The sequence below is a fragment of the Bos taurus genome, chromosome 5, assembly GCF_002263795.3.
Source record: "Bos taurus isolate L1 Dominette 01449 registration number 42190680 breed Hereford chromosome 5, ARS-UCD2.0, whole genome shotgun sequence".
Lineage (NCBI taxonomy): Eukaryota > Metazoa > Chordata > Mammalia > Artiodactyla > Bovidae > Bos > Bos taurus.
In genome coordinates, this window is record NC_037332.1 from 78,658,151 (window position 1) to 78,676,594 (window position 18,444).

Genomic DNA, 18,444 nt, shown 5'->3' on the forward strand with positions numbered 1-18,444 from the left:
CTCAGGCCAGAAACCGGGCACAGGTATGAGAACTTCGCAAAAACAGCTTTCAAAACTATTTTCCAACGCGAAACGGTGTGCCTGAAGAGCTTCGGAGTGGAAACCACTTCACGCAGTCTAGTATTCTCCCTGGGTTGCTAACCTCTCCGCCTTTCCCATCCCGCCACTCCCACTTGGCCGCCGCCTCAAGGCAGAGGGCGTTTGTTTACGTGACGTCAGCCGTAGTAAGCAGCCCCCGCCCCCGTTTCCCTCTGGCCGCCGCGTTTCCCGCGCCACGGCGCTTCTCCCCTTAAAAGGACAATAGAGGCCTCGGGAGCGCGCTCGGCCGCCGGGCCTTTTCCCCTCCCAGCCCTCGACGCGCGCGCGCCCGTATGCAAATAAGTTCGATTCAGGAGAATTTTGTACCGGGAGCCGCGCGTGCGCAGAGGGAAAGCGGAATCTACACCTTCCCCGCCAGCGGTAGCAACTGCAGAACTGCAGGAGACAATCTTTCTAGACAAGGCAGTTGAGGAGGAGGGAGCGATTGAAGGGGGGATTGACTTGGCGTGCACTGTGCCCCTCGGGAACGTTATTGCGCGTGGAACGGCTGCTTTTGGAAGGTGAGTAACTCGAACCATTACTGTGGTGCAAAACTGTCTCACGAGGCTTTGATTTCAGAGTGGTTTCTTTTCTCTTTTCACCTCACCTCACTACCTCCCCCAGTCCTTCTACAGACACACGCACACATTTATACACACAGGAAGTTTTGTCTTGGAGATGGCATTTCGGGGAGCGCTGTTTTCGTGATCTTTACACCCCAGATTCTTTTGTATCTGCATGTTTAGTGTGCCCTTTTTAATTGGGGAGGTTATTTGAGGAAAAGCGAAAGTCTTGGGGTGGGGGAAGTGAATGGAGCCAGGAAAGGGGTGAGGAGTCGCCAGAGTTGAGGGATCCACGTTGAAGGTGACAATGACTTTTCGCAGCCGCAGTGTTCGCTAGCGAAAGGGAGCCCGGTGGCTTAAAGGCCCCAGAGAAAAGGACTTGCTGGCGATTGCAGAGGGGCCCCGGGTCTGTGCACCCGCGTGGGCGCGCGCCCGGGAGTGGCCGGGCGCCGTTGTTGGCCCTCGTGGTTTAGTTTCTTGCGGCCCCTCGGGCGTGTTGTCAGGAGGGTGGACAATGAACGCCCCTTGCTCGGAAACTAAGTTGCCGCCTACTTGCGAGCTGGAGGGCGAAGGGGGTTTAAATCGGCCTTTCGGGTCGGTGCCGGCGTGGCCACAGTGCACGCGGGTGGCGTTGTCCGCCCAACTCCGGAGGGATGCGGATGCGACAATGAGCAACACGCGGCCGCTCGGAAGCGGCCCCGGCTCGCAAACGCCTCTCCTCGGGCCGCGCCCAGACAGCGCGGGCGTCCGGGGTGTCGGTGGAGCCCCAAGTTTGGTTCGCAAATTTATTCACCTGTAGCGTATAAAGTGGGCGCCGCGGAGCTCTCTAGGGCGACGGTGTGCGGCTTAAGATGGCCAGTCGGAGCCGAGTTGACTCCGGGATGGAGGCAGCGGCGTTGTCTGCGCCTGAGGAGTGCGGGAACTCTGGAGGGCACTGCTTTTTGTGGGGAGCGTGACAGACCACGTGCTGGAACTACAACCCGGGTTTGGTCCGGGGTTCGACTGAGTGTCGGGCTCGCGGTTAGCGGGGAGATGCGGGCGCTGTCGGGGCTGGCCGGCCGGACAATGTGACTTGCTGATGATGGCGTCTTGCCAGTTTAAAAAGCAGAGTGAAAGTCGCCAACTCTTGGCCGGTGCGGGGCGGGGGATTCGGGCATTTCTCATCAAGGACATTGCAAAACTTTGATTAAATGGGCCTACTGCTTGGGGAGGACGGCGGGACCAGCCCCAGACTCCCGGGGCGCCGGATCCGGACCCTTCCCCTGGGCGATCGTCAAGTGTCTCCCCCTGGGAAACAATCCCACGCCCCTGATGCTGCACGTAGGCAGCGCCCGGCTGGACAGAAAACAAAGAGCTGCATGTGCCGGTGCGGGCCCGGCCGGCGCTGGAGGCGGCCGCCTTGCAGGCCGGGCCCTCCTAAGTTCGGGCGAGTTTCGGGAGGGGCTTTTGTCCCTCGGCCCCTCGCGGGGAAACTTTGGCGACGCTACTTGTGCGCGGTGCGGTGCCGGAGCGCGTGGGGGAGGCGGCGTGCTTCCTCGCGGCGGGCGGCCGAGGGGCAGCAGTCGGGGCTTGGCGCTGGAGCCGGGGCGCCGGGTGCCGCGACGGCCGAGGGCCCGGGAGAGAGCAGCCGCGAGGGCTCGGCCCGCTCCCCGGGGCCGGAGCCTGCGTCTGGGAGGTCTGTGGATCCGCCTTTGAAGTCGAACTGTTGCCATGTTTGAATTACGTCAGGGCAAAGCCATGAGGAGGAACAAGCCCCGGCAGCACGGCGTGCGGGAGGCGCGGCCTGCGGGAGGCGCCGGGCCGGCCGGGTGGGCGGGCGCGGGGCCCGTTGTTCCGGCGCAGGTGAGGGAGGCGGCGGAGAGGGACGCGCTTGCCTCTCGCCGCCACCCCCCTCCCCTGCGGGCAGCTCTCCACTGGAACTTTCCTCCCGACCCCAGCTGCTGTATTTACCCACGGGTCCGCCGGGGAGCTGTTCTGTTTGCTGCCTGGGTGTTTCTCTCTCGGCCGTCGCCGCGTGCCCGGGGGGAAGCGCAGCCTGGGGCCACCGCGGAGGACTGGGGCGGGACGGGGAGGCATTTTGCTGCTTTCGGGGAAACCGGCGAGCACCCCTTCCCCCGAGCCGAGCCGCGCCCCGCACGTTCAGGGGACCCAGCCCCGACGACACCCAAAAAGCAACCGCAGGGAACTTCGGGGCTCCCGTTGTCCTACAAAGGGAAGTGAGGACTGTGGGCAAACCGTGCGTGCAGCTCTGGTCTTTGTGTGTTTACGTGTGGGAGGGGGGGCCGGCTGTGGTCAGGGCTGTTTTGGTTGGGGAGGTGCTACTTGGGGTGGTCGCGCGGTGCAGAGTTTGTTCTGGTAACTCTGACCCCTACTTGGTTTCTTTGTTTTTATTTTCTCTCTCTAATCTTCGATTACTCCAGGCACCCGGAAGACCAGGAATTACTGTGTAGCCAAACATGAACCCAGTGCTAAACAGTTTCTCCCCATCCGTCCTTCCGCGCACTCCTCACTCAAATTATCCTAAGGAAGCTTAAGAAAAGTGCCCCCGCCCCAACCCCGCCTTTCTCCTAATAATTTTTTTAAAAAATGAATTTGACCTTGTCATTAAAAGTACTCAAAGCACCTGTTTTTTAACTGGAGTTTGTCACTCTTGAGCGTTTTCATAATTGATGTTACAAAACCGAAAACGTTTATTAGTTGCTCAATCTGAATAAACTTCTGGGACTTTGTTTCTGGTGGGCTATGGCATTTAAAGTATTTACGTAATGGTTTGGGCAAGGGGGAATCTTTTGGCCTAAAGGTGTGCTCAGCTCAGGTTCCTGCGTTATCTTTGGACGACCTTGAAGAAGCTAGCACGTAGGAGTTAGGCCTTTCTAGGAGATTTTCTGTGGGGGCTGGGGAGGAAGCTGCTCAAGGGGATGATATAAGGTAACGGTTAGCTGTCCCTGCTAGCTCTTCCTAGTTCCTGTGAACTGGGCTTGACCTGCTGGTTACCCCTCTTAGATTTTCTTTTCAAGCTAACTTTTTTTTGGTATGTGGCCCCAGGCACAGCTCAGAAATTATGCTGGTTTGACACATGGATGCTTCTTTGGTATTTGGGGTTTGCTTGCAGTCTAGACATCCGATAAGCAGCACCGTGTCTGTTGTTTCTTTCCTTATTGCTCCTGTATTTTGATCATGTTTAAGGGTTAGAATCTAAAAGTGGCGTTTACTGAAAAATAAAAATATCCTTTGAGGGCCACGCCCACACACACCAGACTATCCATACAAATTGAAACCAGTTTTGTGCTTTCGTTGTTTTGCTATTCAGTATACTCTTTTCGCCCAAGTTTTGGTTGACCGAATGACAAATACCTAAAGGCTGCCAATATTAGTACATTTCTGAAATGAACAGAAACATCTTGTCAAGAGAATGAGAAACTTCAGATTTAATAACCTTATGGCTTTCCTTTGGGGAGTTATTTCTCTGGGTCAGGTATTTATTAATAAGTTTTGCATATGAGCTTTGCCAATACACTGAGATTCTTTAATTTGTTTTCTTAATTAGTATTTCATAGCCGAGTTACAGCTAGATTTCAATGTTCTGAGAAATTTCAAGTGTATCTAGAGTTTAAGGCTTCTGTTTTAAATATCAGATGATATGTGCAGCAGAGATTTGGTTTATCAAGGTAAATGAGTTGAGAGTGGGAAAGACACAGACAAGGTCTGTGCTGCCTTCTCGTTTTGCATTACTTTTGTAAGAGATTGGAGATAAAAAGTTCAATACATAGTATGTTCTAGAATCTTGGGTGGGCCTCAAGACTGCTTGTGCACAGTACTATTCTGTATATCTGGAACCTGAATGATCAGTTTTTTCTCTAGAGTTGGCAGTCAGACCCTGGGAAAACCTGGCTCATAAGCTCACAGTCAGGCAGATTTATGTCACAAAAGCATTTTGAGAATGATTTTCCATGTAAAATAAGTTTCTCATTGGGAAAAACTTAAAAGCTAATTTGAAATGTAGACCAACGTCATAAGCTGTTGCAAGGACACATTAATTTACTGTGCTAGGCACATAGTAGGTTGCTTTAAAAGTATTACATTTTCTTTTTCTCCCTAAGCAGTGCTAGGCATGTAATTGGCTAAGAAGGAGGGAAGTACATTTGTTGAGGCCCTAGGTTAGTGTTCAGAAGTCTATGGGGTTGAAAAGACGTGATCCAAAGACACTTGGTTTCCAAAGATGTGATCATCTTAAGCAAGTCGCTTTGTTTGTAGTCAGATTTTGTCATCTGCAAAATAGCAATAATCATATCTGGTTCTCGGGGATGTAAATAAGTAAATCATGTGCTTGGTAATACAACCTGTTGTCCTCACAACTTTGGAAAGTAGATATTTTGCAGAAGACAAAACAGGTTTGGATCAGTTTCCTTGCTGGAATACATAATTTAGTAAATGAGAAGTGGAAAGAATAATTGTTTTTGGCCCCATCCCCCACCTTCAGAAACTGTTTCTGGGAAGGCACTGCCTTAAACTCCTGGTTGCCAATCTAATTCTGATTCAACCAGGTAACATCAGAAAGTCCAGTGGAAATCTAGAAAATACCATCTTCTTTCTGATTTGTCCACAAGAGTGTCCTGTTATAAATTGAAAATATTTTGTTATCTTTTGGTTCTCCAGTTTCTCTTTTTCAGTTTCCCTTTTAATTGAATCTGCAACTGAGTGGTTTTCTGTATTATGGAAATGCAGCTAATCCAAAAGAAGGGAGTTTATTTTCAAGGGAGAGTTTTCTTTTTGTACTAGAAATATAGAAGTCACAGACACATTTGCTATTACATATTCAAGTAAAAAAGTTGCAGTTTAACTAAAATAATTTTTTTAGCTTCATATTTAGCTGTTTCCACCTACTATAAGTTTGCTTTGGCTTAATGTTATTTTAATTTGGTTGATGTTAATGTATGCTGAGTTTAAATAGCTCTCATTTTGAGATTCATTTCTACACACATTGTTCTCTTAATCCTCCCTTCCTCTACACATGCCTGCTTGAAATCAGCAAGAAATATTTTTTCTACCAATTGTTATGAAAACGTTGACTTGTTTACTATTAGTCTTTTCTGATTAAAGTCATTCATTTGGTTTATATTTCTTGGAAATCTTTAAAGCCCACTTTTTTGGGGGGGGGTGCAAAAGTTTAGAAACTAAATGTTAAAGAAAAATGACATTGTTCACAACATCAGTTTTGTTTTTTGTTTTTTTTTTAATGCCCGTCTTTATTGTGGACACCATTCCTATTTCATGCCCTTACAAACACTGTTCAACTCCATTTTGTCTACCCCACACTTCTTAGCAAGTTCCGTGCAGTTCTGTATACGATGTACAGTCAGCACCTGGTTGTAATGTAAGACTTATTAATAGTTTCTGTCCTGTAACAGTTTATCATTGAGTATAGGGAGCAATCCCCTGGAGGAAGGCATGGCAACCCACTCCAGTATTCTTGCTTGGAGAATCTCCACGGACAGAGGAGCCTGGTGGGCTACAGTCCATGGGGTTGCAGAGTCTGACACCAGTGAGTGACTAAGCACAGAGGGAACAATACCTTAAACAAGTACGTGAAATCCAGTGTGTTTGTTAGGAATGGAAAGGTTTTATAAAAAATGTAATTCTCAAGTAATTTCTTAGGTTAAGAGGATGAAGGAGAAACCATTTGGACAGAAATAGCAGCCTTAAGTATTGATATGGCTAGTTATTAAGGTTGATTTGACACTCCTGGAATATCAGAATTCTATGTTGGGAGTAGCTGGTAGACGGGACTAGATCCTGAAAAGCTTTGAATTTCTTGCCAAGGAGTTTGGATATTATCCTGATATCCAAGTGTTTGTACCTTGGAAGGAATATTAATAGTTGAACTTTTTAGGACGATACTACCTATTTGAAGGGTGCAGCCTTATAAGTCAGTTATGAGGCTCTGACAGAAGTTCAAACACCATAATGAGGGACAAACAGACAATGGGAATGGAAGGAACATGAACCAGAGAAGTGAAAGTAGAAGCAGATTCTCTAAGGACTTCATCATGGAGATGGTAGAGATCTTGCAGAAGAAGAGAAGGGAGCACCTGGTTGACTTTCAGATTTTTTATGTGATTATATGGATTAAAGCCAGGTTAGGTGAACACAAAAAGAATATGTTTGGAAGAGAAGACTATATAATCAGGAGGGCATTTAAAGGTTAGGACTGCCAGTCCTTGTGCTTCAGAGAGCTTTAGGAACTTTGCTGAGATTTGGGTTAGACCAGGTATGTACTTTCTTAACATTTTTGTCAAGTTTGAAAATGGAGAACAACCTTCATGGAAAGGAATATGGTCATTTCATAAACTTAAAATCTCTGGAAATTAAGTTCCTCCTTCCCCACAAACTTGTTCTTAAAACCTTCAGAAATCAGGATTCTACCCTCATTTTAGTTAGTTGGGTGTGTCTTGGGACAGACAAGAGTTTATATTTCTATAATGTGCAAGTCATAAATTTAAGGAAATAAATGGTATACATACACTGATGTTTTCATATTCTTGCTCCACAGCATTCCTGGAAAGTAGAAGTAAGTTTTTACCTAATATTACAGAGGACAAAAAAATTTGAGGTGACTGTCTATTCACTTGTAAAGACACAAGCAGAAATATAGACTCCAGTTTGACTTCTTCATCACACTCAGGGTAGTCACATTTCCTAACTAATAATCATCCTTTAAAAGCAAATAAATACTATCCCCCCAACCTTTAACTTTCTCATTCACTGGAATTTGAAATTGGAATACCCAGTTTTGTTTTGTTTTTACAGTATCAAAATGGGAAGACCTAGTATTTGTTTTTACACTGTCTAAAACTCAGAGACCTGGATTTGTGATTTTTATTTTTAGCCTGTGCTATGTCAGCTGAAGACTTAATTTCTGAGTGTGACCCCTTTCCTGTAGGAGGAGTTCTAGGGTCTTCTACTGAGCGTGGATTCCATAGGCAGCACTGGATAAATATTTTATCATATAATTTCTCAGTCTGGGTACATGTTTGGAGAAGCTTTTGGCAGATAAGTGGGCATCCACCACCTCTTTCTGTTTTTCTCCAGGCAAGTTTAAATTTTTAAATTTCACTTGGAAAAAGTGAATTAATAAATTCAGAAACTTTGGTGTTGGGATGTGGGTAGGTATCTACTAGAAGCAGGTAAAAGGAAATAGTAGTGTTTGATTGCCCCATGGTTTTCCTTAAGCACTGCTGAAACATCTTTTTGTAGGGGAATACTGCAACCAAGTGGCCTGGCAGTGGGAGAACACAAAACAATCCTATTTGACGCTTTGTGAAGAGTGTTGCTACAGTTACACTGTTAGTGTTTACTAGAACCTGTACTTACATGTGATTAAAGACAGCATACCGGTGACTAAAATGGTGTCGAAGGTGGCATTACCAGTTTCAGGCACTCGAGATGGCACTTAACTTTGGATCATAAGTGCTTTTTCGTATTTATTTCTCTTCCTTTCCCATAATCATGCCGTTTAAAGTTCAGCTCTAAAAAATGCATCTCCTTCCCTTCAGAGTTGTCTTTGGTTGCTTGGTTCCTTTCCTCTTTGTTCACTGCTGTTTCCTTCCCACTTTACAAATCTTTTGCTTGTCTCGTCTCTGCAGTTTCCTTCCCATTCTGTTCTGTCTGTTCTGATTTTACTAGTCTATTCTGTATGCTCTCTTGTGGAATGTATTTGCTAATGTGTATCTCTTCATCTGTATGTCTTTGAGGAAGTTTATTTAAGTTCTTTGGGCTTTTTCAGATTCCTCTTTAGTTAAGTCAAGATATGTGATGATGACTAAAAGTTTTGGGGTATGGTGCTCTTGATTAAAAAAAAAAAATAGTATAGAAGGGAGTAAAGTGAAAGTAAACCTCCTTCATTCTTGCACCCCTCAGAGACCATTGCTAGTTATTGGTTCTTAAATGTCTATTTTAAAAAGCCAGGTTGTGTATTCAAGATCTCATTAAAAACATACTATATAACAAGATATCTTAAAAAACTTCCCTCCCTGCACATGTTGTAGATCTCTACTGCCTTCTTTTAAGGGCTGAAAGGGTATCCTGTAGTATGAAGACACCATACTTTAACCAGTCTGAGAATCCATGGACATTTACATTGTGGCGCAGTGGTAAAGAATCTGCCTGGCAGTGCAGGGGATGCAGGAGATGTGGGGTCGATCCCTGGGTCAGGAAGATTCCCTGGAGGAGGAAATGGCAACTCACTCTAGTATTTTTTCCCAGAAAATTCCACGGACAGAGAAGACTGGTGGGCTATAGTCCAAGGGGTCACAAAGAGCTGGACACAGTACCTGAGCATGTATGCAGGCACACTATTTAGAAAAGAAGTCTAGGTCATTTGGTTTTTTAGAGAAAATGATTAGAAGCTATAGGGTTTGGTCTCTTGAAAATGAAGGACAATTGAGAAATGTTTTAATTTGGGAGGTTGCACCCCTAATTTGTGCATCAGAATTTCACTTCTCAAGATGGTATGGGCAAGTTACAACGTTAACTATAAAAGCTGATTTATCATCATCTTTGGCATATTTACTTCTGTTTTCTTCTACCTGGTCCATCCAGTGCATTTTGAATTTTGAAAAAACGATTTTAAAACATTTGTTTATTTTGTTTCTTGGATGTGTTGAGTCGTCTTTGCTGCACTGGAACTTTCTCTGGTGCAGCAAGCTGGGGCTGCTCTCTAGGTGTGGTGCGCGAGCTTCTCACTGCAGTGGCCTCTCTCGTTGTGGAGCGTGGACTTTAGGCAGGGCGTGCGGCCTCAGTAGCTGTGGCACAGGGCACGTGGAATCTTCTTGGACGAGGGATGGAACCCATGTCCTCTGCGTTGGCAGGCGAATTTTTAACCACTGGACCACCAGGGAAGCCCCTGAAAGGTATTTTTGAATATAAGAAAAACAACTACCCAGAAGGAATCTAGAAAATGGAATTGGGGAAGTTATTACATTGGAGGAGCTATTGGTGTCCTTCAAAGCATACCAACTGAGGTGAACCTAATAGATGTTACATATATCATAATAAGAACCCTTATAAGATTTGAAAGATAAGAAAATACTCTGCAGAATTAAGATCTTCATCTCACTGTCTCCTAATTCCATGTTAGAAAGGGTACTAAAAGCTCTAAAATTAGCATTTTTCAAGATTCTTCATACTGTTCCTTAGTTGATACCAAATCAAGTATTTGGTATTACTAAAAATTAAAAGAGATCATCTTTAAGCTTGGAACTATCAGAAAACTTCTTATACAGCCTTTGTATAAGGTTGTGAAGATTACTTCACCCTCATGTTATTCTGTGCTCGGTAAACTTACATTATGTGTGCTATATTAAGTGTACTAAGACATCATCCTGCTCTTTGGGTTCATAGTCTCATTAAATCAGATTAGAATTGGCTCTTTTGTATCTTGATAAACAGTGGTTACTTCACGCTTTCCTTGCTTCAGCACTAAGGATGCATTTCCCCATCCTTTCATTAAGTTGATCATTGAATTTTTATGAAATTTACAGTTTTAAAGTAGATGAAACCCCAATAAGTCAATCAAAACAAATGTTCAAAATTGATTGTTGTATTTTAAAAACTCACATTGCTGTCTCTGTATGCTATTTGTTCATGTAATTACAGTTATTTCTCTTATGGCTTTTGCTGACTTAGCTATTAACTTTAATTTTTGAGATTGAATTAAATTGGACAGAACAGTAATTTCAGCATGGTTGGTTTGTCTTTAACTGTTATAATGTTTTTTAACAATTGTGGCTTTTTGGCTGACAGTAGGTAAAGAAATGTCAGTGAAAGTGCTTTATCAAACATGAAGTACTGTACAAATGATGGTTTTTTAAAAAAGTTTAATCCACACATTTATTGAGTACATATTACATGATTGACAATATTGAGGTGCTGAGGTTACAAAGATGAATAAAGTCAAGAGACTTCCAAACCCAATCTTTTTATTTTTAGAAACAAGCTTATTGTAATAATTTATATATCATAAAATTCACTCTCAAAGTATACAATTCAGTAGCTTTTAGTATATTTAGAGTTTTGCAACCACCGCTACTGTCTTATTTTTAGAAGGCAAATGGCAGTTTTTAAATCAGCATTTTAAGTCTTTTATTTTTGCCTTTATTTCAAAGGTAAAATTTTTTCTGATTCTGCAAATACTTAAGGGTGATATTATATGGAGTCTACTCTCATCTGTAACTATTCATCAATTAGGAAGCAGATGGCATTGGCTTCCTTCTATTAAAGCACTGCTGAGTGATGTGACATCTGTAAGAATACATGCAAAAATCACTAATAATTTGAACAAATAGGTTGTTCTGGAGGAATCATTTAATATTGTACAAATGTGAGCTTAGGAAAGAAATACTCTTTTAAAAACTGAAGTTGATTCAGTTTTATTATGTTACTTTTTATTATGTTAATTTCAGGTATACAAAACAACATAGTGATTCAGTGTTTTATAGGGAAGAAGTATTCTAAAGACCACTTCGTTTGTTGAGATAATAGAAATCCCAAGTTTAAAATCAAATTGTGCCATGCTCACTCACAACCTTCTCTCAAATATATAAAGTAACTTGGTTTCAGAGCCATTTTGTGTCTTAGTTTTTTCCCAGAGATTAGATAAGGTTTTTTATTTTTTAAAACATTAGTGGGTCTGTAGGTTTTGTGAAAACTTTGAGTTACTCTCTGGCCTCCCCAAAGCTCAAAATGGTTAAACACCAATCACTGCTTAAGTGGGTTGCTTGTAAACAAAGCCCAAAATGAAACCCCTGTGTATTTACTGCAGATTCCCAGGTGCCTCTCAAGTGCAGGAATAAGCTCAGAAAAGGTTTACTAGGTTTATTAAGTAATCATCCATTAAAAGGCTCATGTGCTACTTGTGTGTTGCATCAGGACAGGTGCCTGCCCCCTTACTGCACTTAGCACTGAAAGAGGGTGAACCCTAGAATTCAGACTCCCCACTCAGCTGTTTAGGCAGAATTTTGTCAGGAAAAACAAGGTTGCAGAGCTACATAAAAGATATCAGTCAGAAGACATCAGGCTATTAGATTTTCTCTGATGTCTAAGAAGAACATTTCTCAAGCAGAAGAGTGGATTGTTTCACTTACTATTGGGTAAGTTTTGTGGCGATTCCTACCACCAACAAAAATTGATTCGCAATCGCTGCTGATGAAAAGGAAAGTAATATTTAGCTATAGCCTTAATATTCCCTAGGAGCTTGCCAGCATGATAACTGGCACAAACTATGACTTCTTGGTCAAATCCAGCCTCAGTGAAGGTAGTAGTTCATATCTTGGAGATGACCCGAATTTTTTATAGTTTTGATAGTATGTTTATTATTTGTGGTAGGAAGGGGATTGTGAGGGTAGAACAGTCTGTCCTGTAATGGGATTTGGCCTGTGTATTAATGGAATGAACTGGCCTTTCTTGCTGTACTTCCTCTGTCCTTGCTGAGAAGGGAGAAGGGAGGTTGAAGTTTCCTGGAGCTATTGATGAAGCTGGCGACTGCAGGAGGATCTGTGGACTTTTGACCTTGATGATAATGGGAAGGTATTAGGGGAATTTGGAGAGGCCGCAGGTTGGTGTAATGACTAGAAAGAGTTGTGTTACATTTTTGCCTCAAAACAGGAATATACAAATTAAAGCAGTAGCTTCTACTTTCTTAGTACTTCTTTTAAAGTTTGTATAAACCTGTGTCGTTTGACATTGTTTTTTCCAAAGCAGTGCATGGCCGTTTTCTTCAGGAGGCAATTTTCTTTTCATTTATCATGTGAATTTTTGTTAGACTGAAAAAAAAATCTACCTCATTTCACAGGTCTATGCCTTTTCCTACTATATATTGAGCACCTTCCTCATTTTTTTCCTTTCAAAAAAGTCTCACTTAATGAAAACAATTACCTTAATCAACTAGAAACATTATGTTCTTGTTTGTTTTAACAATTCTTAAACTAACTTTTAGTTTAGAATTAACTATTGAAATGCATCAGTGGCCTTCTGATCCATCACATCTTTCTTTTACTTGCCTCTCAAAAACATCAAAGAACACTAGTCCCTGTTTAAAAGGAAAACTTAAGTGTTTGGCTAATTATTTGCTGATAAATTATTTTCTTGAAAGCAAATTTTAAATCCTTTGTATTTCAGAATTGCTTCATCTCAAACACACACACGCACACACACAGAGTCTAATTATTTGGTTATTTTTCTAAATCACTTTCATAAATAATTACTGTGGTATGGCTAACCAGAATTGGAGTGGAAAGAGGTTAGGGAAGAGGTCATTCAAAGACAAACACCAAGGCTTTTGTTTTACTCATATATTTGAGTGTATTTCTAAAAGAACTTTAAAAAGGATGGCATTCCTTTTAAAACATGGTTATAACTCCTAAAACTGTGGGTACAAATCTAGTTCATTTTAATCATTTTCTCTTATGCTTTATGTGATGTTTGTGTGTGTGTGTGTGTGTGCATGCGCACCCACACGCCCACACACACAGAGGCCCTGCTCTGGATTTGTCCTTTGGGGTTTAGTTTCTGTTCATTACATTTTCATCACCTCTTAGTCCAGATGTTTTGTGAAGTTGGTCCTTGGTTTGGATATTCTAAATTATTTATAAGGTATATGTTTACTACCAGCTGCCTTTTTGTTGCAACCAGCCCTGGAGTTCTTTCTTCCTTCCTTGATGGATGTTGAGGGTTTTTTTGATCATGGAAATCACAGTTTATCTCACTCTACATTTTTGAACATCTGCCTCCCACTATTATAGCTCTCAGGCACAGCACCTCATTGAAGAACTTCAAAAACCTTTGTAACGACTGAGGGGCAGACCACTGGTCAGGCAACATGAGCTCACTCTTAATCTGTCTTAATGATTTATGAAATTAGCATTCTTAAACTATAACACTAGTTTTTTGTATGTTTTACATCCTCCTTTCCGTAGTTTCAATTCAAGGATAACTTGCCTGCTTAGAACTTCCCGTTTATCACAGAAGAAAGCCCCTCTGATTTCCCATAGGGCAAAGTAGTGTGGGTTGATGCATTGAGCTACTTCTGTGCTTAGTATCAGATTATAGTCCTGTGGTAAATGCTCAGAACTTTCCAAGAGGGGAATCACAGTAATGCAAACATGCAGAGTAAAAAGGGGTACCTTTAATTTTAGGACGTGTCCTCCACTATGTATAATTCCGGTGTTTCCCAGGATAGTGGAGAGAGAATTTGTTGTATTCTCTACTTTGTTGTTGGGCAGTCAGTCAGTTGTATTTGACTCTTTGCAACCCCATGGACTGCAGCACGCTAGTCTTCTCTGTCCTCTTCTTAGAAAATTGAATTTTAGAAAATGCCTGCTTCCTGCAGTTTTAGAGTGAGTTTTTGCCAGGATAGTAGAAGGAGGTAGGAGAAGCCTTGTTATATATCAGAACTGTTCTGTTTGTTTTAGACACTTGGCGTGCTCGTGTGCCAAGAATTGAGGTAGATTCAAGAGGTCTTCACCAGAGCCCTCCTGTCTGGCTTGGTCATGTAATACCGTGTGGCAGGGGGAGGGGTGGAGCAGAGAGCTTGCTTTTAATGGTTTCTTGTTATAGCCCTCAACAACACTGTGTCAATTCCCTTGGCTTTACAGGCTATTGCCCAGAAGAAAAGATGTTTGGTTTTCACAAGCCAAAGATGTACCGAAGTATAGAGGGCTGCTGTATTTGCAGAGCTAAATCCTCCAGTTCTCGATTCACTGACAGTAAACGCTATGAAAAGGATTTCCAGAGCTGTTTTGGGTAAGATCATGTGATGTTTGTACCATTTTTAGAGTGAAAAAGATCACAATATAAGGAAATATTTCTAAGCAAAGGGATTGGAACAGTGCAATAATAATTAAAATCACTCATATTCTAATCTAGGTTGTTTCAAGGCACTTGCTCTTAAATCCAAACAATACTGAAAGCATACCTTACTTTTTTTTCTAGATTATGAGGAACTACCAAGTTTATTGTGAAGCCCTTAATCATGGGGGAGTTGAGAGGGAGGCTCAAAAGGGAGGAGATACATGTATACTGATAGCTGATTCATGTTGTACAGTAGAAACCAAAACAACATTGTAAAGCAGTTATCCACCAATTAAAAATATATTTTAAAAAAGTTATAATAGAACCTTTCATTGTTAACTTCAAGATGTATAAAGAGATTAAAAAAATAACCCTTATTCTCAGAGTAATTGTCCTCCACTAGTACTTTGTATTGTTTTTCTAAGTTATACAAATAAATTTTAACCCAATCTGCTGAGGATCCTAACAGGGTTTAATGTTCTGCCCTGAAACCTGTCAGGGTCCATTAGTTTTATTTTATAATTTTGTTCTTTATCTTTTGACAGTAAACCTCTGCTTAATAACATGGAATTTACTTTTCAAAAAATAGAAACAAAATACTTAATGTTGAGCCATTTTTGATGTTAGAAATTAATTTCACCCCTGTATTTTCTTATCAAAACATTCTGTTGATTAGTTATTGTTAATCCTAGACTGTATTTATTTTGAAGGTTGTCAAAGAGTTTCCACCAACCAACGTTGCCATCTGAAGTCACATTTTTCTCTTAATGTCTTTATTTCCAATTGTATATATAATAAACGCTATTAGTATTTTTCTGTATATATTTGTAATATAGAAATATGTGTAATAGATGAAAAATTCCTCAGACAATTAAAAAATAACTTGGAAACTGTATATTTATTTCCTCTTATGCAGATACATTCATTAAAATAATATTACAGTGCCTCTCTGGTTTTGTTTGTTGTGAAACTAGAATATCATGGCACATTATTTTACTTAAAGGGTAGAGTTTTATTGCTTACGCATCTATACATTTCAAGAAAGATTAATTGGACATCATTGTTTAAAACCATGGTGACCAGGATCTTTTCTAGGTCTTAAATTTTACCATTGTTTAATTAAAAAAACATTCTTTATTTTAAAATGACCAAATTGCAGCACATAGAAGTTAATTAGACTTCTGAAATATTCTACAGAAACAGTAGAACTGGATCACCCCAGACAATTGGAAATAACATCTATAAACTATAAATAGTGTTTTTTCTAAAAGAAATGTACTTCCATGAATTCTTTTATGTAAAGGAGACGAGTAAAGGTTTGATCGTTTTCTTATCAGGTTACATGAGACTCGTTCAGGAGATATCTGTAATGCCTGTGTCCTGCTTGTGAAAAGATGGAAGAAATTGCCAGCAGGATCAAAAAAAAACTGGAATCATGTGAGTTTATCTTTTCCCCTTTTTCAGTTGTACCTCTGTTATATTTAAAGTAACACTAGTTTTTCCCCTAATTTAGGAAATAATATGTTTCTGGGGTAGAAAAGTCTGAAAAAAATAAAGAAAAATACTAGTTGCTGCTTAGATATAATCATTTAACATTTTGGCCTGTTTGGGAGCAAAATATTAATAGCTTGGTATGGCATTTACCTGAGGTTGTATTGAATATACCCATTTTGGAGATTCACAGTGCACATTTAACATATTTGTAGGTTCAGCCCAGAAATTCCTCCAGTTAATTAGACATGAATCCTTTTTTCATCTCTTAGGACAACAGATTTCCTAAATCATGTTGGTACTAATGAGCACATGAGTTTACATTCAGAACTGGATTTAAACCCTCCTTTTTTACCACTTACTACTTGTGAACTTTGAACATTTATTTATTAAGTGCAAAAGAGAATAATAGCCATGTCACAAAATTGTAGTAAGAACTGAATGAGAGGATATATATTAAGAATAATTAGTAATCACTCAGTTAAATAGAAGCTGTTTTTGTTCTCTATGTTAAATTGAGATTTGCATTTTACTTACTGTCACTAGAATTCTTCAGAAAATATTTTCAGTGACCAGAACAACACTATTAAGTTTTTTCTATATGCTAGCTTTCAGAAGATTTATGACATTTATATAACATACTTGTTTTTAAGCAGGCAGGCATTTCTTCACATTTTTTCTTATGCTACCCTTGCAAGCTGTTCTTTGGTGACAATGTTACGTTATTATAATAGGTTTCTGTGTGTCTGTTAACTTATAAAATTGTGAGTTTTTCTTTAATGAATAGCTTATGTGGGGAAGATCCAAATTGTGATTTTGAAGGTGATGTCAACCTTTTTACATCAGGATACACACATGCTAAGTCGCTTCAGTTATGTCCTTCAGTTGTGTCTGACACTTTGCGACCCCATGGACTGTAACCCGCCAGGCTCCTCTGTCCATTACATAAGGATAGAAGTCTGCAAATAGTAAATGTGAATGAAGACATGAGAAATGAGACCATATGGGTCTAGACCAGTGGCCTTACCAGGCTGTGGGAGAACATGCCATTTCCGCACGTGGCTGACCTCAGGCTTAAGGGTGTGTAGTAAAAAGAGCATAAAGCAGAGGTCTGAAAACCCTGATTTGAGTCTGGGCGCCTTCTCTACCTACCTTTGCCTATTTACTAGTTCAGTGAAATAAGGCAAAATACATAGTTTAATATCTCTTGGTTTTCTTTACCCTAAAACTGGAGTAACAAATTACTGCCTACTGCCTTGTGGTGAAGTTAGAATCAAAAGTATATGAAAACGTTTTGTAAACTGCAGACATCATCCAGTAGGAATGTTAATTGTTGTAAGGTCTGGTTTTTCTTAACCTCCTTGGCTCATTTTCACCATATATAAAACCTATATAAATTTTTTGTCCAGCTACTCTTGCTGTTACTACTTCAAAGTAAAAAAACCCTAGATAAACTGTTTTTAATATCATGTGATGATTCAAAGTGCTCATGAGCTCTTAAACACTGAGTAGAAAACTATGGTTCTCAAATTTGGCTCCTTCAAATAAGCACTCATCTGAACTAAGGGAGTACAGAGGTGTCATTTTTAAAATGGTATTAAATATTCAGTATTTTCTTCCAGGTGGTAGATGCAAGGGCAGGACCCAGTCTAAAGACTACACTGAAACCAAAGAAAGTGAAAACTCTATCTGGAAACAGGATAAAAAGTAACCAGATCAGTAAACTGCAGAAGGAATTTAAGCGCCACAGTAAGTTGGATATTGAGACATGAGAATTTAAGAATGGATGTTTTGTTTCTGTCTGCCGGTGGCACATGGCATATGTAGACCATGTTTTCTTTTGTTGCTTTTTTAAAAAAGAGTGGGAAGCAATGTTGACTTGGTAGAAATATTTTATTTCTAGGAAATCTTGAAATTTTATCTTTGATTTTGATGTCTTAAAAGTACTTTCATTAGCCACTTCTTCAAACTGTACTTCAGAACACTTGGACCATTCTCATCTCTTTATTGACATCTTTTCTAAAAGATTAATGTTTCAAGTTTGTTTACTTGATTTTTATCCTTAAGGAGATTGAGACCTGAAGATATGCAGAAAGGTATGTAAATAATTCAGTTCAGTTCCGTCGCTCAGTCGTGTCCGACTCTTTGCGACCCCATGAATCACAGCACGCCAGGCCTCCCTGTCCATCACCAACTCCCGGAGTTCACTCAGACTCACGTCCATCGAGTCAGTGATGCCATCCAGCCATCTCATCCTTTGTCGTCCCCTTCTCCTCCTGCCCCCAATCCCTCCCAGCATCAGAGTCTTTTCATCAATGAGTCAGCTCTTCACATGAGGTGGCCAAAGTACTGGAGTTTCAGCTTCAGCATCATTCCCTCCAAAGAAATCCCAGGGCTGATCTCCCTCAGAATGGACTGGTTTTAGAAAAGGCAGAGGAACCAGAGATCAGATTGTCAGCATCCACTG

At 41.1% G+C, this 18,444-nt stretch overlaps 1 protein-coding gene across 3 annotated transcripts in view; it reads left to right on the forward strand.

Annotated features, from left to right (window-relative positions):
• Positions 1–489: 489 nt before the first annotated feature.
• Positions 490–18,444, forward strand: part of SINHCAF (SIN3-HDAC complex associated factor) — a 29,535-nt gene continuing 11,580 nt past the window's right edge. The window contains 4 exon segments of one of the 3 annotated variants that reach the window (NM_001076116.1): positions 490–599; positions 14,291–14,438; positions 15,824–15,923; positions 17,600–17,726. In NM_001076116.1, the coding sequence (NP_001069584.1) occupies positions 14,311–14,438; positions 15,824–15,923; positions 17,600–17,726 (355 nt within the window). In that variant the 5' untranslated portion in view covers positions 490–599; positions 14,291–14,310. 3 annotated transcript variants of the gene reach the window in all.